General features: G+C 40.6%; 1 protein-coding gene and 3 non-coding genes across 4 annotated transcripts in view; all 4 read right to left on the bottom strand.

Moving 5' to 3' along the window:
- Window positions 1–23,861, bottom strand: part of Wdr43 (WD repeat domain 43) — a 41,572-nt gene that overhangs the window by 6,354 nt on the left and 11,357 nt on the right. Inside the window, exons 4-14 of the mRNA XM_041631269.1 lie at window positions 21,238–21,358; window positions 19,005–19,141; window positions 17,877–17,979; window positions 15,335–15,399; window positions 13,660–13,831; window positions 12,250–12,336; window positions 11,206–11,337; window positions 10,008–10,139; window positions 5,081–5,167; window positions 3,842–3,873; window positions 588–651 (exon numbers count right to left, since the gene is read on the bottom strand). Of these exons, the coding sequence (XP_041487203.1) occupies window positions 588–651; window positions 3,842–3,873; window positions 5,081–5,167; window positions 10,008–10,139; window positions 11,206–11,337; window positions 12,250–12,336; window positions 13,660–13,831; window positions 15,335–15,399; window positions 17,877–17,979; window positions 19,005–19,141; window positions 21,238–21,358 (1,132 nt within the window). The remainder of the gene's footprint in view (window positions 1–587; window positions 652–3,841; window positions 3,874–5,080; window positions 5,168–10,007; window positions 10,140–11,205; window positions 11,338–12,249; window positions 12,337–13,659; window positions 13,832–15,334; window positions 15,400–17,876; window positions 17,980–19,004; window positions 19,142–21,237; window positions 21,359–23,861) is intronic.
- Window positions 10,946–11,022, bottom strand: LOC121433115. Its single transcript, XR_005972279.1, has one exon. It is a non-coding gene; the product is annotated as a small nucleolar RNA SNORD53/SNORD92 (small nucleolar RNA).
- Window positions 11,647–11,724, bottom strand: LOC121433114. Its single transcript, XR_005972278.1, has one exon. It is a non-coding gene; the product is annotated as a small nucleolar RNA SNORD53/SNORD92 (small nucleolar RNA).
- Window positions 20,205–20,289, bottom strand: LOC121433116. Its single transcript, XR_005972280.1, has one exon. It is a non-coding gene; the product is annotated as a small nucleolar RNA SNORD53/SNORD92 (small nucleolar RNA).

The following is a 23,861-nucleotide window of genomic DNA, read 5'->3' as shown; positions in this document are numbered from 1 at the left end:
ACATACATACAAATTAACATGATTTTCTTTCTTCTTTTTTTTTTTTTCGAGACAGGGTTTCTCTGTGGTTTTGGAGCCTGTCCTGGAACTAGCTCTTGTAGACCAGGCTGGTCTCGAACTCACAGAGATCCGCCTGCCTCTGCCTCCCGAGTGCTGGGATTAAAGGCGTGCGCCACCACCGCCGGCTAACAGGATTTTCTTAAACTCGAACTGAGTGCTGGTGAGATACAACCTTTAATCCCAGTTCAAGGCCATCCTGGTCTACAGAGCAAATTCAAGGACAACCAGGAATACACAGAAAAACCCTATCTTGAGGGAAAATAAAAAAGGGGAGTAAAAATTATGTTCCTTATTAGGCATGGTAGTACAACAACTTTAATCCCAGCAATCAAGAAGCAGAAGCAAGCAGGTCTCTTTGAGTTCAAGGTCAGTGCGGTCTATCCACATAGCATGCTTTATGCTATATGGTGAGACCCTGGCTCAAAAACATATAATGATAAAATAAACTCTCTAAAGGAAGAGAAGGGTCATTTTAGTTAGTTTCTACCCCTTACCAAAGCCCAACCAATCACCCTCATAAGACTCACCGTGGACAGGTATGATGCATGAATTGTCAGCACACACTTCAGCCACTGAACCATTAACACAGCACTACCAAAGAAGAGAAATCCACGTGAAAAACGGTTCACTAACTCAAAAGTACACACAGCTACACAGGAAGTCTATGAAGGTAACAGTCAAATATATTTTCCAGGCCTTTCATTGTGCTATGGAACCTACAGTGATTTCTGTAAAACAGTTAAGCTTTTGCAAGCTGGACTAGTAAGTAGGACAACAACCCTCCCCCCCCACACACACACCAAGACTAAAGGCCAGGTTTTACTTCGTATAATTAATTTATACCAGGACATAACAATGATCCAAACAGGATGATTTTCTACGTTATAATTACATTTGAGCCCAATCAGCTTGTTCACTATTGGGAAGCCTTCCACATTAACATTAACAGGCAAATAGGACCAAACCCTGTAATGTGACCCTAATGATCTTTTTAGATTTCTTCTTTTGTGATCTCATAAGGCTAAAGGAGTCTATATAAAAAAACTGGAAAGGGCTAGAGTAAAGTACAACAGTACCTTGTACTTATAACCTCAGCCCAGCAGGGTGGAGGCAGGGGTATCCCTGGGGCTTGCTAGCGAGCCAGGCTAGCCAAATCTGCAAGTCCTACATCACAAAAAAAGACACCCTGTGCCAGGTTCTGGCTTCTACAAACACGTGGTGGTGCACTAATACGTACATGTACACACACAGCTAATTTTAGAAATTAGAAATGAGGACTGGAGAGACGGCTCAGTGGTTAAGAGCACTGACTGCTTGTTCTTCTAGAGGTAATGGCACACTTGGCTGGGGTAGGACCCTGTGTCCACCTTCACCTCTGAGTGTTGCAATTGTGTCTGGCTTGAACCCATGCAGGTTTGAATACTTGGAGGTTGAGTAGAAGGATTTGTTAGAATTTAGGCAACCTCTATGTCTGTTACTGAAATCCTGGTACTAGCATACTGTCAATCAAAGCAATTCTTTAGTCCTACATTCTAAAATGAACTCATGCTGGAATAGTAGCTACCGATGTGCTTATAACAGAAATACATATTTGTATAATATTTGTGGTGATTTGAATGAGAATGACCCCAGAGGCTCACTCACAGGTTTGAATACTTGGTAGAATGATTTGGGAAGGATCAGGTGTGTCCTTGGAGAAGGAGGTGTGTCCCTGGGGTGGGCTTTTAGGCTTCAAAACCCAAGGCCATTCCCAGTTAGTGCTCTCTGACTCCTGCTACTGGACTAAGGTGTGAGCTCTGAGCTCCTACACATTTCCTGTTTGTTGCCATGATGTATCAACTCTGTCCCTCTGGCACAGCGAGTCTCAAACAACTTCTAAGTTGTCTTGGTCATGATGTTTTACCAAAATGATAGAAAAGGACCTCAGAAGTATTCTAACTCAATATGCATTGTTTTATCCTCACAAATACACCTCTGAGGATGAAGGTATTTATCCTTTATGACTGATGAAAAGGAGGACCAAGGATGTTGGGATTTACGCAAGCACATACACTAGCCAGAAGACCCACAACTTGATTAGCTGCATGTGTAATGACACCCCACTCTTCTGTTTTCTCTGTAGCATCTAGCGGTCATATAAACACAATGGTAATTTAGAAAATTCATCTGTATCTTATTATCTTGGGAACTAAGAAGTATAACTATTCTTTTCACTTCTCAGATTAAAAAGTGTGGCTAAATTATGACCTACCCGTCTTTCTGTTACTACTGTTAAAAAACACACTTTGTTAAAGAACATGCGCTCCCGTGGTTCTGGGATTAAGGGTGTGCACCACTACAGCCTGGTTTCCATGGCAAGCTAGTATGGCTACTGGGATCAAAAGTGTGTCATTGCTGCAAGTTCTGTAAGGCTGGCCAGTGTGACTATTTTAGTTTTCTGATCCTCAGACAAGTTTTATTTATTAAAATACAAATAAAATCCCACTACAGTCTGTTTCTCTATTCTCTTTAAAAGCACATTTGCAAAGTTATTATTATAACCATATAAAGTGCATTGCATTTTATTACTCTGTGTCTGCTTTTTACACTTTAGCTCAGTTTTTCCTTTGGGTTTGTTTTAGTTAATTCCTTTTTGTTTTTTTTTTTTATTTTTATACTTTAGACTCATTTGAGTGTATCTGCATGTATCTATGTGCACATGTGTGCCAGCTGTGCACTGTCAGGAGAAAGCATTGGATCCTCTGTAACCAGAGATACAGATGGTTGTGAACAACCACATTTATGCTAGGAATCCATCCCAGGTCCTCTGCAAAAGCAGTAAGTGCTCTTAACAGCTGAGCCATCTCTCCAGCTCCACCACCCCGTTTTATGCTTGTTTTCAGTTCCCTCAAATACCTATTTGAAGAAAGAGGGACACAATTATGCACAGATTAAAAAACAAAACAAAAACCTCAAGACTCTCTCAGGCACCAGCCTTTAATCCTAGCACTTGAAAGGCAGAGTCAAGCACATCTGTGTGAGTTCGAAGCCAGCCTGCTTTACAAAGCAAGTTCCAGGACAGCCAGGGCTGTTAAACAGAGAAACCCAGTCTAATGAGTGTGCGCGCGCGCGCGCACACACACACACACACACACACACACACACATATTTAGATATAGAAATGAAAACTCTACAAAAAGGAAGCAGAAAACTACCTAAAGGCAATAAGCTGTTAAAAGCTAAAACAGATGGTGAAAATTTTTGTTTATAGTTTGTTTTTAAAGAAATGAATGAAATTTATGCCCTGGCAATGCTGAAGCATGCATAGGCAGTCCGTATATGATAGTTCTGTTGAACTTGTCCATATTGGGTTTCCTGGTCTAAGTTGACAAAGATGACTGACCAGGTCAGGACGGTACCAGATGGTTGTGAGCCACCATGTGGTTGCTGGGAATTGAACTCAGGACCTTTGGAAAAGCATCTGTTCAGCCACAATAAAATCACTTAGGAATAAAAATTAGACAAATTAAACATTGGAGGGAGGTAAGTAATACTTGACACAATTCTTCTGAAATTTGAGGCTAAGGATAGAATCCAGGCCTTTGACACTGTCAGACAAGGACTCAACCACTAAGCAACATCTCCATTCCGGACACTGCTATTTTTAATTTATCTATAAAACAGTAATTCAGCTTGCAGTGATAGCTCGCATCTATATTGAGGCAGGAAAATGCTGAGTTCTAAAGTTACATAGTAAGGCTGTCTCAAACAAGAAGACACTTAAGTCACAGAAACAGCTTACCTATTGGGATGTCCTTGCAATCTCTTCGTAAGCTAAGGGAAAGAAAATACTGTTAACATCAGCCAAGGCAACCTTTCTCCATCAATTCCCCAGATGCAGCAATGGTTGTACAAGCTATTCCACCTAGCAATCTAGTTTTACTCAATATTACATGTTTGAAATCATTCTCATAAAAGCAATTATAGGACAGAAGTAAAAGCTAGCACCCTACAGGCGAGTACATGGAAACCAAATATAGAATGGTGATTTCCTACAAACGGGAAGGTATAGGAAGAGGCACACAGAATCACTGCTAATGATGACAAGACTCTCTTTGGAATGACAACTGGACAATCTATGAATGTATGAGAAACAACTGCACGGTACACTAGAAAAGAGTTAACTTCATAATGTGTAAACAAAATTTCCACTTAAAAAACACATAAAATGTATGGAGAAAATGCAGGGAAGGAAGCTTTCAATTTTGAGTGGACAATAACCCAATGAGTTTTCTACTATTTTCTAAAATTTTCCTACCAATGATATAAAAACAGCATACATTGCTACCAAAACCCCTCTCATAAAACACTTCATCATGTTAAACAAATAACTCAAGTACAACTTCTATATATCAAATATTCATTCTGTCTTTAGGAGTAATATTTGATAACTGGTACCTACTCTTTTAATGTTTCAGTGCAATTATACTTTTGTATAGTAAAAGTACACAGCAAAATGTACTTTTGAAGGAAAAAGATTTTTCCCTACTGTAACTAATGACTTAAAAAAAAACTGTACAGTCTCAGGAATCTACTTTACCTGATACACAGAATGAATGCAGATCCCAAGTCTTATCTGAGTTATATTCATTTCAACATCTGGTACCACTTAATGTTTGGGTCCCACCATTCCACAACCCTTGCTTATATAGCCTTGCTGCTTGCCCTTTCTGAATAAAGCTAAACAGTTATGGAAGCAAAGGCAAAACTAACTCTTGCAGGAACTATGCAAGTTCAGGGGTCAGAGGCTAGACCACTAGGTAATCTTAATTTTCCCTCCAATACCACATTCCAATCAAGAGAAAATAAAACATGCAATACTTTCAATATTATGATAAGAGTACCTTACAAGAAATAAAGGTGGAAAACAAAAACAACAAAAAATCTCAGGGTTCTCTCTGTTGAGGTATTCCACTACAACCCCCAAACAACAGCATCTATACCCAGTATTCTGTGGTTCACATTAAACCACAGCAGTTACCTCTTGTAACAATGGGATAACAGCATGCAAGGGCATCCTTAGCACAGTCTTCTTTATAAGATTTATATTTCTAGTTTGAAGCACTTTCTGTGAGAAAATAAAATGGCAATTAGGAGAAGCATATTTCCAATAAGAATACTACTGAAAAATCTTTTCTAACTGAAAATAGCCCAGGCAATAAAATACTGATTGAACTGGGGAAATCAGGTTGGAAATCAAGTTAAGCTGCCTTCAGATAGCAATCCAAAGAACATCTCTAGACATCTAAATACAAGTATGTGTCATTATAGGGATGTTCTTCAACTTCCATCTTAAAATAGAGCTGTCTCCATATAGAGTGAGTTCAATCAGTTTCTGTTTCAAAGAAGACTCTTTTAAATTATCACCAACTGATAAAAATTTAAGCCAATCAAATGATCACGTAATGGACGCTTCAACCAAACCACTTTAAGACTTGATCTCTGGGAAAAAAACAGATTCCGCCCTGGATTGTAGAAAAAGCAACTGAGCAGATCAGTACTGAGCCTACAAGCTCTGGGCAGCTTCCATGCCAGAGTCGGGCATGTTTCACAGTAGCAGGAAAGAAGGGGATGGAAGAAGAGTCCATTCAGGTCTCTGATACATCCTTTCTCTTAAATACTTTTTAAATCTAAGCAGCAGAAAGAGACCAAAGAAACACAGGAACATAGTTGCCAGCCAATTTTCTCCAGTTCTTTTTACTCCAGAATCCTTTCAGAATTCTCATCAGATTTTACTTTTCTTGTAAAAAAAAAAAAACTACCTTTATAGCAACCTGATTACAAACAATTTTAAACTATCATAGAATTACAAGATTTCACAGGCTATAATATATTTAATACTCTTATACACAATCACTGGGAAATGAAGATACAGAATGCCCTGAGCTAATACAGTTCTTGATTGAGCTATATTTTTATCTTCAAATAAACAATATGTAAGATTCAAAGAAAACGATGAAGTTAAGCACAGTGGCATGCACCTGCAATCCCAGCTACTGAGGACTGGGGTAGGAAGATCAAATTCCAGGCCAGCCTGACCAACATAACAAGATTCTGTCTCAGAATTTTTGAAGTTCTAGGTATGTCAGTAGACCACCTGCCTAGCACATGTAAGGCAGTTATTTTGCATATAACTTCCAGCCCTTAGGAGGCTGAGGCAGGAATATCATGATTTTAGGGCCAGCCTGGACTCCACTGTTATATCTTGATTCAAAGAAACAACAACAAAAACCAAAGATCTAACTCAGTGAGAGTACTTGCCTAGCACACACAAGCCATGAGTTTGATCCCTATCAGTACAAAAACCAAACAAGAAAAACCGATTCTATTAAAAGTATAATGTGCTGATTATAATACTGGAGGTACTTGTTGAATTTAAGTATTCCTAAAATAATTGCCTTACTATAAATCTGTGATCATAAAGTTCTAATCATCTAGAAGGCACCAGAAACATCTGTATTTGGGAATAGTCATATTTTTGATCTACTCACACCAGCATGTACTGTCTTACCATGCAAGGAGCATGGTGGAGCTTCCGGAAATATAAAATAATCTGGCCTATTTGAGTGGGGGTGATGCACTCGGGAGGCAGAGGCAGGCGGATCTCTGTGAGTTGGAGGCTAGCCTGGTCTACAAGAGCTAGTTCCAGGACAGCCAGGACATATAGAACCCATCTCAAAAACCCAAAAATAACAATCCGGCCTGTCACACCATGACTTACACCAAGTCTCATCACATTCTGTCACTGTCATATCTGCTGTTTTCTTTGAGGTTTGCAAAATAAGCCTATTTTTCTACTGGGGAGATGGGAAGCGGCAGGAAATCCGAGCCAGACAAACAGACACTGACACACAAACGAGCCAGACATGGTGACACTTGCCTAAAATCCCAACACGCAAGGGACAGAAACCGTATTTCTGTATTTAGGAATACATATATATATACACCAATTAAAGAACCTGAGGTCTCATATCTGAGACAGAGAGGGTGGGGAAGATGAAGCATGGAAAAGGTTAGTTAGTGGAAAGAAAGGGAAAGGGAGAAACGCTTACAAAAAGAAAGGCAGAGGCCAACTGTAGGTTAAAGGCCAACCTGGTCTATAAAATGAGACCTGTCTAAATGAAAACAAAAGCTAAAAGAAAAGAAGGCTGGGAATGTGGTTCAATGGTTGAGTGCTTGCTTAGCATGAAGTAGGTCACAGGTTCAGCCCCTAGAACCACAGAAAAACAAGTAGTGGCCCAGCCCACGGGTCCAGTCTGATATTTAAAACAAAAAAACAAAAGAGGGAGGGAGGGAAAAGATAGGAAACTAAGCTGTATGAAAAGCAATCAGCGGTAGCAAACGCCTTTAATTCCAGCACTCTGGCCTACAGAGAAACTCTGACTTTTCGTTTTTTTTTTCTTTTTTGGAGGCGGTAAACATGGACACCTGACACGAAACAAGGGACTACAGAAAGTTTTCTCAAGACCATATTTAAAGAAACAGCCCTATTAACCAGCTTTAACTACCAAGAAGATGACTCCCCTCCCTCCCTCCCTCTCTCTCTCTGTTGTTCGAGACAGGGTTTTTTTTCCTCTGTCTCTCTCTCATTCAAGACAGGGTTTCTCTATAGATTTGGAGCCTGTCCTGGAACTAGCTGTTGTAGAGCAGGCTGGCTTTGAACTCACCACCATCCACCTGCCTCTGCCTCCTGAGTGTTGGAATTGAAAGCGTGCACCACCACTGCCTAGGCATGACTTGTTAGTCCCTTGATAAATAGGAGGGAGCAGAACAGTGGGACTGCATAGTAGGTGTGTTCTTCATTTGTAAAACTCAAACTGTTTTTCCAAAGTAGCTGTTTCATTACACACTGCCAGCAGCAAGGCATGGTTTTCAGCTGCTAAATACAACACAAACATCACCTTTTTCATTTTTAACAACCTATAACAGACATGCAGTATCATCTCACTGAGATCTTACTCTGCCACACTAAAAAAAAATTTTTTTACATGTGGGCTGGTGAGGTGGCTCAGAGGGCAAAGGAACTTTCTCCCGCCAGGTCTGACAACCTAAGTTCAATCCCTAGGGTTCACATGGTGGAGAGAACCAACTCCCAAAAGTTGTCCTCAACCTCCACACGTCCCCTGTGGCACACCCTGGCATATAAGATAAGCAAACAAACGTAAAAAAAAAATAAACATTTTCTATACATTCTTATTGTCCATCTGACTTCTATGTGCTGTCTGTTCACTTCTCTACTGGATTTTTGAATGGCATCTTGTTAAGAGCTCTTTATATATACTAAGTAAAAACTGTGGTATAAAAGTGAACATTTTTCAGCCTACAGCATGGTGTTTCATCATGCTGTTTTATTTCATGGTCCTAACACTGTCATTTAATTCATTTGTTCAGAGAGGCTCTTGCTACGTCACAAACAGGATAGCCTGAATGAAGCATACAATCCCCCTGCCTCATCCTCATGTGTGCAGTACTACACCTGACTACCACTGTCCTTTTTTGAGACAGAGTCTCTCTAGGTAGTACTGGCTGTCCTGGGCTGTGCAGACCAGGCTGACCTTGACCTATGCCTCAGTCACCTGAACTGCTGAGATTAACAGAGTGCCCCAACAACCCTGGCATCCAGCATGTCTTCTCAAGTGGAGGAGTTCTGATTTTAAAGGTCCACCAAATGACCATGTATTCCTTTACCCTCGTGATTTCTATACACCTATCTGTACTCACACATAATAACAATAGTTTTAAAAAGTACTATTAACTTTTGTTAGGTATGGTAATAGATGGTGGTCCATTTTCTTAAAGGCATTTTTAAGTTAGGTAGGTTTGTCTATGGATGAAACATTATCTCATCATAAACTTACTCCACCCATGTTAGCATGTGAACAGATAAATGAACAAATGATGGCCTGGCAGGCATTTGTGGGGAGCTTATGAAACAGAGGCTCCTGATGAACTACAGTACAGTTCTAGAACCATATTCACATAAGCAATGATGTTTCAAAAATAATGTCAAGTAAGTATTTTGTACAAATTATTTTTCATCAAATTCTTCTAGGTTTCCAAGTCACCTAAAACAAATTACATCAAACTACTTGGAAAGTAAATTTATATTTTTATACTTATTTGCCCCCTCTCTTTACACAAGACTACTTTAGACAGAAACATTAAATAATCACATTGAAATCAAGTGAAAAATCATAAGTTCAAGGTCATCTATACTGATTGAACTAATTCTGCTAAGATATAAAAAAAGCATTTAACAAATGAAAACTGCACTAACAGATCAGGCAGTTTAAGTACTCAGGTCCTACTGTTTGTCAATTTTTCTATGTAGACACTGTCAAACTGTGGGTGTAAGAGAGCCAAACTGAGTAGCTTCCTGCAAGCAGTCACCAACTTACAGACATTTCTAATGCTTCCTTAAATTTCTAGAACTATATAATAACATAGCCCCCAACCCTCTTGAATCTTCCCCCGAACTCCTACCCATTGCCAAGGTTCCACCTCATTGCCCCCTCTCACGGCCAGGGGTAATAAGTTTCTGGAATCCAGAGTAAAAACTCAGGAACGCATTTTCCTACAGAAAAAGATATAAATTGTGATCTAGAATGCTAAGTGTTAATTAAGAGTTTAGCTGCACTTTATATGGGCTTTTGTAAACTAAAGCCTAAGGAATCCAACAATTCAAAATACCATTTCTATGAGAAAATGCATTCCAGGTTCAAGAGAATAAATAACACACTCCCATGGTAGGTTGATGAATGTCTGTATATTGCTACCAAGCATAACATTTGACTAAATTCACACACACAAACTAAGTTGCATGTTTCCATATGCTATGACTACTCATTCTGTGAGTTGAGTCCACAGTCTCCACTTCTCAGCCCGCTGAAATCTGCTGCAGTACTTACGTTTAGCATCTCTAAATCATTGCTTTCCAAGCCCTGGGTGAGAAGGACTGGAAAGCTGGTTGTCTGCAGAAGGTCATCCTTCCTTCCTTTTCTATCTAGATCCATGGCTTCAAGGCGCTCCTCGATGCTAGCCTACAGAGCAGAAACATCTAAGTTAACCAAACAGGGATTTAGAGGCTGCCAACAACTCAAGAGTCACACCTCGGTCACAGAAACACAAAGAATCTCACCACCACAGTAGTGCTGTGGAAGAATCGTGAAAAGAGCTGCAATCCAAATTCCCCCAGTCTAGCAAAAACAAAAGCCTAAAGAGGCACACTGGGGACTTGAAGAAATGACTCGGAAGTTAAGAACACTGGCTGCTCTCCCAGAGGACCCCAGTTTGGCTCCCTGCACCTACATGGCTGCCCACAAGTATCACTGGAACACCAGTTCCAAGGGATTCAATGTCCTCCTCCGGCCTCTACAGGCATTGGATGCACACAATAAAGACATACATGTAAGGAAAATAGCCATAAACCTAATTTTTCTTTTTTACTTTAAAAAAAAAAGAGGCACAATCCCTCTTTGGGTAGATTAAAAAATGAAAAGACCTGGCATCTCACCATCAATGCATCAAGAAAACAGCTATTACCATGTTTCTCTAGTACTTGTCAAGAATACAAAGTTGGGGTGGCAAGATGGCTCAAGCAGGTAAAGGAGCCTACCATCAAGCCACCAGCCTGATTTTAATCCCTGGAACCCAAAAGGTGGAGGAAGAGAACTAATTATGGCAAGTTGTCCTCAACCTCCACACAAGTGACAGGCAGGGCACGAATGTGATCTTCATGCCCAATCCTCCCACACAGATGCACTCATGCACACATATAAACTAATAAATAAATGTAATAAACTGTAAAATATCAAAGCTCTATTTTAAGACACATAACCAGCCAGGATTGCTCAGACAGCCAAGAGAAAGGAGGCATCATGGGAACTCAGCATATGCGAAACCCAGTGAAAGTCATCACAGCAATTCCTGACATAACCTACTCAACTTCTATCTCCCCAGCTACTGAGAAATGACGAAAATCTCTTCAGTTAAAGACTGGAAGGCAGCAATAACTGCTGCAGGATTCTGAAAAACTGCTCCAGCTCTACCCAATATGCTCCCTACAATTAATTCCTCACACTTCAAACCCAAGTAAGCAGTTATTACCTCATTCCTGCCTAATTTCCTCTTGTTCTCCCCCTCCTTAGGCTGTGAGAGTGGGGGCTTGATCGGTACGTGATGTCCAGGAATCCCAGGCACCAGAACTTTTGCTTCAGAAGTCATCACTGGTGTTCTCACCTGTCACACACAGATTCAACGTGTGGGAAAGATGTGACTTGGTTCTCGTGCTTCCTACTAGAGAAAGCAAGCGGCTCTCCAAAACTTTTCCATTCAACAATGCAAAGAAACATACTCACCATGACAGGAATTCCAGACAAAATGTGAATTAAATGTTGCCAAATAAACTTAAAATACTGGCTAAAAGCTCGTGGTTTTAAAGTTCACAATATCTCATTAAGAAAAATAAAACCTACCAAAAAGCTGTGTGATGCAAAAACTGCTCAAGTTACACACCTAACAACCTCCAAAACCAAATCTTTGCCAGCCATGCTCAGACAGCCAAGAGAAAGGTGTCATCTCTGAAACTCAGTCGGATGCGAAACCATGTGGGTATCATCACAGCATGGCTTGGCTTTCCTTCCTATTTCATCACCAAACAAGGTATTATATAGCAACAACAAGTTATACTGAAAACAGAATGCAGCAATGATGGATGGGCGGCAATGAACTCCAGATCTACTGTGGTCTGATTTTACCCTGAAATACAACATACATTTAAACAATGACGTGCTCTTTCAAACGCAGAGACTAAATGAGCAATACTGAACTCTTATGAGCACACACTCCTCCAGAGTTCCCTGTCCAACTCATCTGCACATCATCAGCAGAGCGAGATATCTTACATTTACATCTGGAAGCACAGTCTCATGCTGTGCTATAAGAAAAGAGCATAAAGTGCAGTAGTGTAAACACCTGCTACCCCGGCAATGAGGCTGACGAATCATGAGTTTCAATTTAGGCTAAATAGCAAAACTGTTCCTCAGGAGACAGGATTTAAAAAAATAAATAAAGTCAGTCTAATATGGCACTGTATTCAACTCAATCTAGCCAAATCTATTATTCTTAATATCAAGCCTGTAATGCGCTTACCTTGGTTATTGCTGTTTCTACTGTTGGAGCCCAGCAATTAGAAATGTCTCTTTCCAAACATATATGAGTATCTTTGGCGTTCAAAGCCTGGAAATGGTTTTTAAAAGGGAAGAAGGGAGAAAAGAAAGGTCAAGCAAAGCAATCACCAATGATGTGACAAACAACATCACCTCCATAAAGAATAAAAGGAAGACCTCCAGGCCACATGTTAGCCACAATCTACACTCAGACCAATGGCAGCTGAGTAGAAAAATAAATTGAAGGCACTGGTGCAGTGTGTACTTCCCTTGTTTATGGACCATCAGAATTTTTCACTCATCAAAGGCCAACAGATAATTCTTATTTACAGGAAAGGGTATATAGTCCAACAGTCTTATATTTAGTCCCCCCACAAAAATAATGGGTTCTATCCTAAATTTCCCTAAGCAAGTTCTTCCTATAAACAGGTTGAGGACAGCTCTGCCTACTAACAGACTGCTCTCAGAGGGACCTGTATGTCCAAGAACAATGCCCAACAAGGGCAGAGAAGTCACATGCAACAAGTTACTTATGTCCCCAGAAGAGCTTCTATGTTGCTTTTATGCCTAACACCTGCAAAACCTAAAGAGATAATAAAGGCTATTATCCAGAAAGGGCCATCCCATACAGCCAGCAACAGCATCTTTTTCTCCTTGTTTAATCAAACTCTATGTACGCAACCAATTTTTCAGAGTACTTCTTAGAATTGAGGACACCTAAAGTCCCAGCACCAGGAGGCAGAAGCAGTAGAACCCCTTACAAGTTCAGTCAATTACGGCTACCAGGCAAGAGCCTGTATCAGTGGTACAGTGTTTGTCTAGCATGAATGAGACTGAGGTTAATCCCTAGCATTACAAGGAAGAAAAAAAAGAATATTCTTTAATAAACTCAAGAAAGCAAGCTTATTTGGTCTTATTAAGTAAAAGCATTACAAACCAAGCTTAACCACTAGACATGACTAAGAACTCGCACGTCTTTAGAAGAAAAAAAAAACTCTAGTAAAAAAATGTCAGGACACTATCCCTTACATTTCCATTTAGAAAATACAATAGGTACCACCACTAAAGGCTATTAGTAAGTAGTGTATTTTATGTAATAGGGCAAAATTCAAAACTCAAATCATACTCATGCTGACCAGAAACATGTATCCAGTAGGAACATGATACCAGGACTAGTTCAAAGTTAGATACACACACTGGAAACATCAGATTCCTAAGACATCAAGAGGAAAGAGGTGACATTCTACAAACTGTTGGGTTTAGAAAAAGAATTCTCACAAACCACCCACTGAAGGTTTTTTTTTAATTAAAGAATGTTGTTTATTTTTTCTAAGTATTCCAAAATGCCCCTTTTAAAATCTGAATTATTATCTCCAAAGTGGCATCTACTTACCACTCGCTCAATGGTAGGCTGAAACCAATTGCCATACACAAGCAATAAGGACATTTTATCTAAGCAAAATCCAGCTGCTAGAATAGGGATGGGTTTGGGTGTTGATCTCTTGCCTTTCCCAGGTGTTGCTATTTGAATTGTGCAATTTGAAGTCAAAGGCTTTTTGCAGTGTCTAGGAATAAAGAGAAAGTAAGATTAGAGAATCTCTAATTGCTATCAAGTTAGAAAATATGACCCTGCCCCTTATCGCTCTTTAATCTATTTTCAACAGTTTTGCCAAAACAACTATCATGAGCCTTAGATCATGATTCAAATCTGTTTAAAACTCTTCCACGGGGGCTGGAGAGATGGCTTGGTGCAGTGGTTCTCAACCGTCCTAATGCCATGACTCTTTAATACAGTTAGTTTCTCATGCTGAGGTGACCCAACCATAAAATTATTTTGTTACTTTGTTAACTGTAATTTTGCTGCTGCTGTGAGTTGTAATGTAAATATCTGATAAGCAGCATATCTGATATGATCTGATCCCTGTGAAAGGGTCATTCCACCCCCATAGGAGTGGTGGAAAACTGTTGACACAGCACAGGTTAAGTACACTGGTTTCTCTTCCAGGACCCAGATTTGATTCCCAGCAACCACATGGCAACTCACAACCATTTGCAACTCCAGTTCCAGGGAACCCAACACCTCCTTCTGGCCTCTGTGTGCACAGGCATGAAATTGGTATAGGCATGGAGGCAATACCCACACAAATAAAATAAGTAAAACAAAACAAACAAACCAAAAACTCTCGATGGCCTACCTGTGCCAAGGAGACTTAAAATTTCTGGAATTTTTCCTTCTTGGTATGCTAGAGATGAAGCCTTAGCACCAGACAATCTAGCCCAGCACATGACATAGTTGCATTCCCCCACCCTCTAGAACGTTCTATAGTGTGTGCACGACTCTCCTAACACTACCCATGGTATAAGGAAACAGCACAGGGACACTTCACTGAGTTAAACACACATAGGCAAAGGCAAATAAACCACGACGGAAGACAAACCAAGGCACCACCCAAATCCATAAGCACGTCTCCCCAACTGAGCAACTTTTGTTACCATTATCAATAGTCACGATAAACACTTCATAAAAGGCCATTCTCCTAACCAAAGAAATAACATGGCATATGACTTCAAAAACTTGAGCTCATGACGTACTCATGTAGACAAGCAATCAAGAGTACTTTCAGATGGCTCAGTGGTTAAGAGCACTGACTGCTCTTCCAGACGTCCTGAATTCAATCCCCAGCAACCACATGGTGGTTGAGATCTCGTGTCCTCTTCTGGTGTGCAGGCACACATGCAGACAGAACACTGTATGTGTGATAAATAAACACTGTGTGTGTGTGTGTGTGTGTAATACGTTTAAAAAAAAAAAATCATATAAACTGCCGGGTGGTGGTAGCACATGCCTTTAATCCCAGCACTTGGGAGGCAGAGGCTGGCAGATCTCTGTGAGTTTGAGGCCAGCCTGGTCTACAAGAGCTAGTTCCAGGACAGGCTCCAAAGCCACAGAGAAACCCTGTCTCGAAAAACCAAAGAGTACTTTCACAATAACCTATCAGAATGAGCAGGAATATAAACCAAAGAAAGAGGTGGAACACAGGCATTTCTTGCTTAAACTTCTTACTTACCCATTTAGTATGTGTTCAAAAAGATGGACTTGACCGTCTCTGCAAACAACAGCTAACTTGACAGGCTAAAAGAAAGATGTAGCAGATTAATTATAGTCAATTATATATCCTGCCTTGAATTAAACTCATGAAAACTGAGCTCTTGTCCCACCTCCTTTGTAACTAGAATTAAAAAAAAAGAAGCAGCAAACAAACAGCAGCACATTTAAAAATCATTATCTAGGGAACAGCTAGACGGCTCAATCAACAGGTGAAGACACTTATCATGCAAAACTATCAACTTCAAGCTAACACCCAAAATCTATATAAAGATGGAGAGAACTGACATTACAAAATCGTACTCTGGCCAGACTCATGCAAATACACTTATTTTAGGGTTCATGGGGTTAAGGCAGGATTTCAGCTGGGCAGTGGTGGCACATGCCTCTAATCTCAACACTTGAGAGGCGGAGACATGAGGCCTGCCAGGTCTACAGAACATGTTCCAGGACAGCCAGGTCTATACAGAGAAACCTCATATGTGTTTGGGGAGGGATAGGGTTTCTCTACATATCCCTGGCCTGGCCAACCTAGAATTATGTAGACCACACTACCCTTGATCTCACTGAGATTTACCTGTCTCTGCCACTTGAGTGCTGGGATTAAAAGTGTGCACCACCAAGCCCAGCTTGACAAACAATTATTTAAATCAGTATCTCTGACAAAATGTTGTTCTTGTCAAGATTGTAAATAAAGGAGCACAAGGCAGCCTCCAAGGTCAGTGTGCTCTTTCTGAAAAGAGCATGGATGCGTGGTCCGGGGATGCCTCAGCACAGCAGCCAGGACTTATGTGAAGAAAGAGAAGGGCCACGTCTCCTCAAGTCTGTCAGCTCCCAGGGCCTCATAGTCTAGGGGCTCCCACCCATCATATTCTTGCTGTCATCTTCCTGTGCTGAGGACTAAACTTAAGTTCCGAAGCTTCTTGAGCATTTAGCACTTCATAAATCTTACCATTTATATTTTAAGCTATGTCTAGTTCAAGAATTCAAAGGCCGCTAACACGCTAGGAAACACTGAAATACAGCTAGTGTGGCATCGAGAGCATAGAGAGCATAGAGAGCGTTCAGGTCAGACCTCAGGAAGGAAGCAGTCAGAGTCATCAGTTCCCAGAGGAGCCATCCACACAGCACCACTTTTCCATGAGCCCTAACGGATACTCTCATCTTATACAAACTATCAGGTGTAGAGTGTTGTCTAAGATCAGAATCAAGGGGCTGGAGAGATGGCTCAGTGGTTAAGAGCACTGGCTGTTCTTCCAGAGAACTCAAATTCAATTCCCAGCACCCATACAGCAGGTCACAACCGTCTTTAACTCCATTTTTAGGAGATCTGACATCATCACACAGATAATACACTAATGCATATAAAATAAAGATAAACAAATTTTTTAAAAAGACCAGAATCAAGACTATGTTTGGGGTTGTATAATTAATAATACTACCTAAAATTTTATAAGAAATAAGACTTTGGCTTCTTGACCCATTACTAACTTTAATATGTAAATGCCTTTAATGAGTCAGTTAGGGAGCTGGGGAGAAGACTCAGTTAAATGCCTGCCATAATCCTCCCATAAACCAGATATATGGCATACACCTGTAATCCTGGCACTAAGCAGGACGGAATGTTCAAGATCATCACTGTTGGCTACACAATGAGTTGAAAGACAACCTGGGATATAAGACCCTACCTCAAGAAAAACAAAATACCAAAAGTGATGATGGTGATGATGATGGTGATGACAATGACAATTAATTGGCCATGCTGGCACATGCCTATAATCATAGAGCTTGAGAGACAAGAGTCAAAATATCGTCATGAGTTAAAGGCCAGTCTGAGATACCCAGCAACTATGAGGCTAAAACAGCAAGACTGTGTCTCAGGGCTGGAGCAATGGCTCAGAGGATAAGAACAGGAAGACTTGAGATCAAATTCCCAAAATCTACATAAAAGGTCAGGCATGACCACATGCACAAATACAACCCCAGCACTGGGAGTGGGAAGGAAGAGGACACAAGGATCCCAGTAGCTTGCGCACCACCACTCTAGCTCCAAGCTTAGGGAGACTGCCTCAAAAGATTAAGGAAGAGTGACAAAGCAGGCTATCCAAGGTCCTCATATGGTTTCCACAGGTACATTGGGCATGTATATTCTCATAGACACACAAGCACTTATCCACATGCAGACATACATACACAAACATACTGTCTCAAAAAAAGTTCAGTAGCATAAATAGAAACAATATGTGTGCTGTGCATGCATGTATATGCATGTAGGGGCCAAAGCTGTTATCTTCTTCAATCACTCTCAGATTCATTTATTAGAGCATAATCTCTTGTTGAATCTCTACCTCCTAAATGATTACAGGCAGCTACCACACTGTACAGCTTTGACATGGGTTCTGGGGATTGTACATAGCCAACACTTTTATCTACTGAGCCATCTCTTCAGTCTCCCATAACTTTTCTTGACCCTAAAATCACTTGTCACACATCAAGCCACTTACCTCTTCCTTGTTCTCTGACAAAGTCAAATCAATATAGACAGGTTCATCTGTGACTGTGAAAGACATAACCGCACTTCTCTCTTTGTTTTCTGAGCGAACCTGCCTAGATAACAAACCAGCCATCAGGTAAGACTTGCCAAGAACTATGCAACTAGTCCGTGCCTGACGCCCACGCCAACCAGAAGAGGGTGCCAGGTTCTCTGGAACTGAAGCTACAAACCTGGTAACTCTGCAAGAGGAGCAAGCAGTAGTAATTGTTGAACCGTCTCTCCAGCCCCCAAAGATTTTTTTATTATTCTATGTATCAAAATGCCTTCATATGAGTGTGCTTGCATCACACTCAACGTTTTTCAAGTGTTAGTTCATTTATGTGTTTTTTTAAGACAGAGTTTCTTTGAGTAACCCTGACTATTGTTCAACTCACTCTGTAGACCGTACCTGCCTCTGCCTCCAGAGTGCTGGGATTAAAGACTTGCACCACTGCTGCTCAGCCATACTCAACTCTTTATAAAGTAGTTTCTGGAGACCAAACTCGGGTCCAGAAGAACCAGACTCAAACTGTATACTTTAAGTTCTGCATCAACAAAGCTAGGTACAAGCTAAATGATAAAGAATTAACATGTGATTTAAAAGTATGCTTTTGGACTGAAGTGATGGCTCAGTGGTTAACAGTACTTGCTGCTCTTCCAGAGAACCTTGGCTTGATCTGAAGCATCCAAAAACAGTGGCTCATGGTTAACCGTCTAGACGTACAATGCAAGATCTGACACCCTCTCCCGGCATCTGAGGGCACTAGGTATACAGGTGGTGCACAGACCTACATGCAGACAAAATACCCGTACACATAAAATACAAAACTTAAAAAGAAAAATGTTTTAAATTTAGTTACAACTATTGACAATTTATTTCCTATTAAACAAGTTTATATTTTTTTTGAGTCTAGAAGATAATTAAGCTAACTTAATATACAGTAAATACAAACACTTCTTAAAAATGTACTCTTTGAAGGGTGAAAAATATATAATTATTTTCAGATAATGTTGAAATTATAAACATCCATACTGATCCCATAAACTCTGAGATTCTTACAAAGCAAAGCTGTCTTCCCAATCCCAAACAGCTACGTACCAGACATTAAGTAACCGGTCATGTACTGCTCCAGATAAGAAATAGAGACCTGTAATCCCGTCAAAAGGCTGGCTTTCATTAGGTCTGATGGTAGTGAACCTAAGTGATGAAACAGGTGTCGAGTGGCCTGTGAAGTGCTAGAGAAAGTTAAATCTCATTTAGGCAAGGGTGGACTCAAAAACAGTGCAAAAATAAAAGTCTTTATGTATCCTGAGTAAGCTATATCATACACATCCTACAGCAGCACCTACAGCACACCAACAGTTAAAATTCATTCTAAGCAAAATTATTTGTAATATATATAATCCTTTCCATAAAAAAAATACCAGTTTGGGGGGTGGGGTGGTTGCAGGGTGGCACACACCTTTAATCCCAGTACTCACAAAACAGAGGCAGGTGGATCTGTGAGTCCAATACCAGCCTGGTGAGTTCCAGAACAGCCAGGAGCTACACAGTGAAACCCTGTCTCAAAACAAACAAAAAAAACCCACCAAACATTAAGACAAAATTAAGATGCCTCTTCTATTATTGATGTAGGTGGGCCTTCTACTTTCATTGGTTAATAAAGAACTGCCTTGGCCTTTGATAGGACAGAAAATTAGGTAGGCGGAGTAAACAGAACAGAATGCTGGGAAGAAGGGAAGCAAGCCAGACGCCATGCCTCTTCTCTCCAGATCAGATGCCATGTAGCCAGCTGCCAGGTCAGACATGCTGAATCTTTCCCGGTAAGCCACCACTTTGTGGTGCTACACACATTATTAGAAATGAGTTACTCAAGATGTGAGAGTTAGCCAACAAGAGGCTGGAACTAATGGGCCAGGCAGTGTTTAAATGAATACAATTTGTGTTGTTATTTTGGGGTATAAGCTAGCCAGGCGGCCGGGAGCCGGGCGGCAGGAATGCAGCCCACAGTTCCTTTCTACATATTACCCTACTGCACAACCAGTTTCTCTCACTTCTGTATTTTCCTTTTTCCTCTCGCTGGCTCACCTTCCCACTACCTACCCACCCCAGCAAGCTGCTGCTCTTTTGTTTTGTTTTTTTTTTTTAAGAGATGGTACCTAGCTCTTTAAGCCACATAGTCCTAGAGAGAACTATGCTGCCAAAGCTGACCTCAACCTTGAAGTCCTCCTGCCTGAGATGTATGGAATCACAAGCATGCACAGCCACTTGGACTTAACTCTTTATCATTTTTTAAGGGTGCTCAGACACAGCCAAGGAATTGCAGGTCCTCATGGTACTCTCAGAGAGTCGAAACCACAATTTTAAGGCATCATCACAGCACCGTAAGTTCAATACCCCGGAGTGAAACTTATTTAAAAGTCCTGATAGCAAACCCTCACCTTATATAGTGTAAAGAGATAAAATGCTAATTGCACACTAAAAAAACACAACTGTAATCACTGCATAATGAAGTTTTAATTCAAATTCCATCTATTTTTCTCATTTTCAAATGTATGTGAGCATGACTGAACTATTTAATATCAAAAACCTTAGACTTGAAAAATGTTTTTAATATTATTTCTTTAAGAATCATTTTGTGTGCTTTGCCTGCAAGTATGTCTGTGCACTAGGAGCACATAGAGGCCAGAAGAGGATGCTGATCCCCTGGACCACTACATGGGTTCCAAGACTTGAACCTAGGTCCTCTGGAAGAGCAGCAATGCTCTCAATCTCTAAGCTAACAACTCTCCGGTCCTAATTCTATTATTTAAACAAATTACTTGACAACTGGTAACTTTTTTTTTCTCAGGAAAGATCTCTTGTAGCTCAAGTTGGCCTTGCTATACAGCCAAGGAAGACCTGAGACTTCTGATCCTCATGTCTTTGCTATCATTGTATGCATTCATTACCATGTACAGTTTACTCAGGTCTAGGGACTGAACCCAGGGCTTCATGAATGACAGGCAAGAACTCTACCAACTGAGCTGACACCCTGCCTTGTCAATTCTGTTTAAATATCTACAAATAAAAGAACTTGGATTTTTTTTGTTAGTTTGTTGAGACTGAACCTTATTTTGTCATCTAAGCCTCTAGAGCCTCAATTTATGCACTCCTCTACTACCACAAGACTATGATTGAGGGGAGGTGCTACTTGAGCCCACGCTTTACGTAAGGCAAGCCTTCTACTAATTGAGCTAGGATCCATACTCTTAAAACAATATTCTATGACTCCAACTTGTACATACTGGCTCTAGAACTGCCATTCTTAGAAACAATGTGATTAACTCACTCTGTAAACTTCTTTGGTCTCCAAAGCCCACAGTTTGATTGTTCGACCAGCCGAAAGTAACATCTTTCCATCTGGACTGATACATAGGGAATTGACGCTGCTGTTGTCTCCTTTCCATTTGCTGAACAGTTAATAAAACCAAAACATAATGAACAAGAGAAACTTTTCAGAGCAGAAAAAGACCAAATAAATAGGTCAGACATTAAAAAATACTAGGTAAGGTCCTTTGCCAAATGCCTTCCCTAAAATCTCACACCGGTTACTAGGCACAGACACAGCACTTAAAGCATCCCGAAAGGCAGACCTCCCTTTCGTAAACACAGGTTAAAAAAAACCCTGACATGTCAGGAAATGGGTGGATAAATGATATAAGAACATTCTATAGGGAGCCATGTATCCGTATAATCTACCATGAGGTATATTGTCAATGCCCAGGATACTACTCTGCTAGCTGGACTTCCACAAGTTGATCCCATCCCCACAAAAATTCCTGTTGTCTTTGACAAGCTAGTCTTTTAATTTCCTTGGCAACACATGGTTTCTCTGCAGCCCCCATAAGTTACTTCTATCCTAGATTTTAATGGATGAAGTCCTAGAAGAATGAGTCTAATTTCTGTATATAATGTGATTAAGCAATAGGGAGCCTAGCTGTTCACATATCAAAATTATATATTATGAACAAGGGATAATACTTAGAATGTAGTAATAGCTCCTTTATATTGGTAAGAACTCAAAATTAAAACAAAGGCTATAAATTGGTAATTTGTAAGACAAATACTGTTGATAAACAGAAAATATTTGAATTCACTAGTAACCAAGAAACAAAGTACAAAAACCCTTCTTCCTTACTGGCTTCTAAATGCTTTCCAATTTCTTATCAGTGTCCAGCGTTTTAAGGCTTTTCACAAACATTATTCATTATGTATGCACCAAGTTGATACATATTAAAAAGGCATGTTGCTAAGAATGAAGAAATGGCTTGGTAAAATGCTTGCCCCTTGAGCATCAAGCCCTGATTTCAATCCTCAGTACCCACATTAAAAATTATCATAATAAAAACTAATTAAAATAACACTGTATAGGGTGAGGCAAGAGGTCCCTTGGGACTTGCTAATCAGCCAGTCTAGCCAAACTGACAGGTTCCAGGTTCAATTAGAGACCCTGTCTCAAAGAAAAGCAAAACAAAAAAAGAAAAAGAAAAAAATAGAGTACCTGAAGAAGACATTCTGAAATCGTCCTCTAGCCTCTTTGGGCATGCACATGCGTACACGCAAGGACACATACATACATACATGCACGCACACTCCTCACACTGCCCTGAGAAACCTAAGGTACTTCCTGAATCTACCCTCACCTGTGAAGGGTAATACCAATGCCCCCCACCATCCTGCTGCCAGTCACACCCAAAAGAATCCTAACTCTAATTCTGAGAACTTTGCAGTATTACAGATTACCAAGGCTCAACCTACTAGACATACTACAGATCTGTCTACACAAATCAGCTTTAAAAAGTGGTGGCACAAACCTTTAATCCCAGCACCCGGAAGGCAGAGGCAGGAAGATCTTTGAGTTCAAGGCTAGTCTAGTTTATAGATAAGAGTTCCAAGACAGACAGGGCAGTCACAAAGAGAAACCCAAAAGAGAGACAGAAGGGGAAAGGGCTAAAGAGATGACTCAGTGATCAAGAGCACTGGCTGTTCTTCAGGAGAACCCAGGTTCAAATCCTAGCACCCACATGACAGATCACACAACCGGGGATCCAACGCCCTCTTCTGGCCTTTAAAGGCACTTCATACATGTGGTACACATGCAGGTAAAACTCCCTTGCACATAAAATTAACAAAGAATATTTTTCTTGCCGGGCGGTGGTGGAGAATTCACTTACTGTTTGAGCATTCCCAATCTGAAATGACCTGTCAGTTCCTTCCCCTAGATGGATGCACGTGCCTTCAAAGTCAGCAGAAGCAGCAAAGCAGCCAGAAAATACCAGATCAACCCTCAATCAGCCATTGGATCCCAGTACTAGTCAAAACTATATGTTGTCTCAGGTTGAAGTGAATGTATATCAATATAAAGGTGTTTGTTTCTTCTTGAAAATAAAGCTAGGCCGGGTGGCGGTGGTGCACGCCTTTAATCCCAGCACTCGGGAGGCAGAGGCAGGAGGATCTCTGGGAGTTCGAGGCCAGCCTGGTCTACAAGAGCTAGTTCCGGGACAGGCACCAAAGCAACAGAGAAACCCTGTCTCAAAAAACCAAAAAAAAAAAAAAGAATATTTTTCTTTCTTTTTTGTTTTTATTTATTATGTATACAGCTAGCCAAAAGAGGGCACCAGACCTCATTACAGATGGTTGTGAGCCACCATGTGGTTGCTGGGAATTGAACTCAGGACCTTTGGAAGAGCAGGCAATGCTCTTAATCACTGAGCCATCTCTCCAGCCCAAGAATATTTTTCTTAAAAAGGAATGCACTAAAGTAGAGCTTTCTCTGAGGAGTATGGCAGGTTGCAGAATAACAATCCATAAAGACAGAAACCTTCCAAGGCCTTCATTTTTTTGTTTTGTTTTGTTTTTCGAGACAGGGTTTCTCTGTGGTTTTGGAGCCTGTCCTGGAACTAGCTCTTGTAG

The sequence above is a fragment of the Microtus oregoni genome, unplaced genomic scaffold (assembly GCF_018167655.1).
Source record: "Microtus oregoni isolate MIOR12 unplaced genomic scaffold, Mior012 000036F_ref0000092, whole genome shotgun sequence".
Classification (NCBI taxonomy): Eukaryota; Metazoa; Chordata; class Mammalia; order Rodentia; family Cricetidae; genus Microtus; species Microtus oregoni.
The sequence above is the reverse complement of the archived record's forward strand: the minus strand, read 5'-3'. Positions and strand labels throughout refer to the sequence as shown.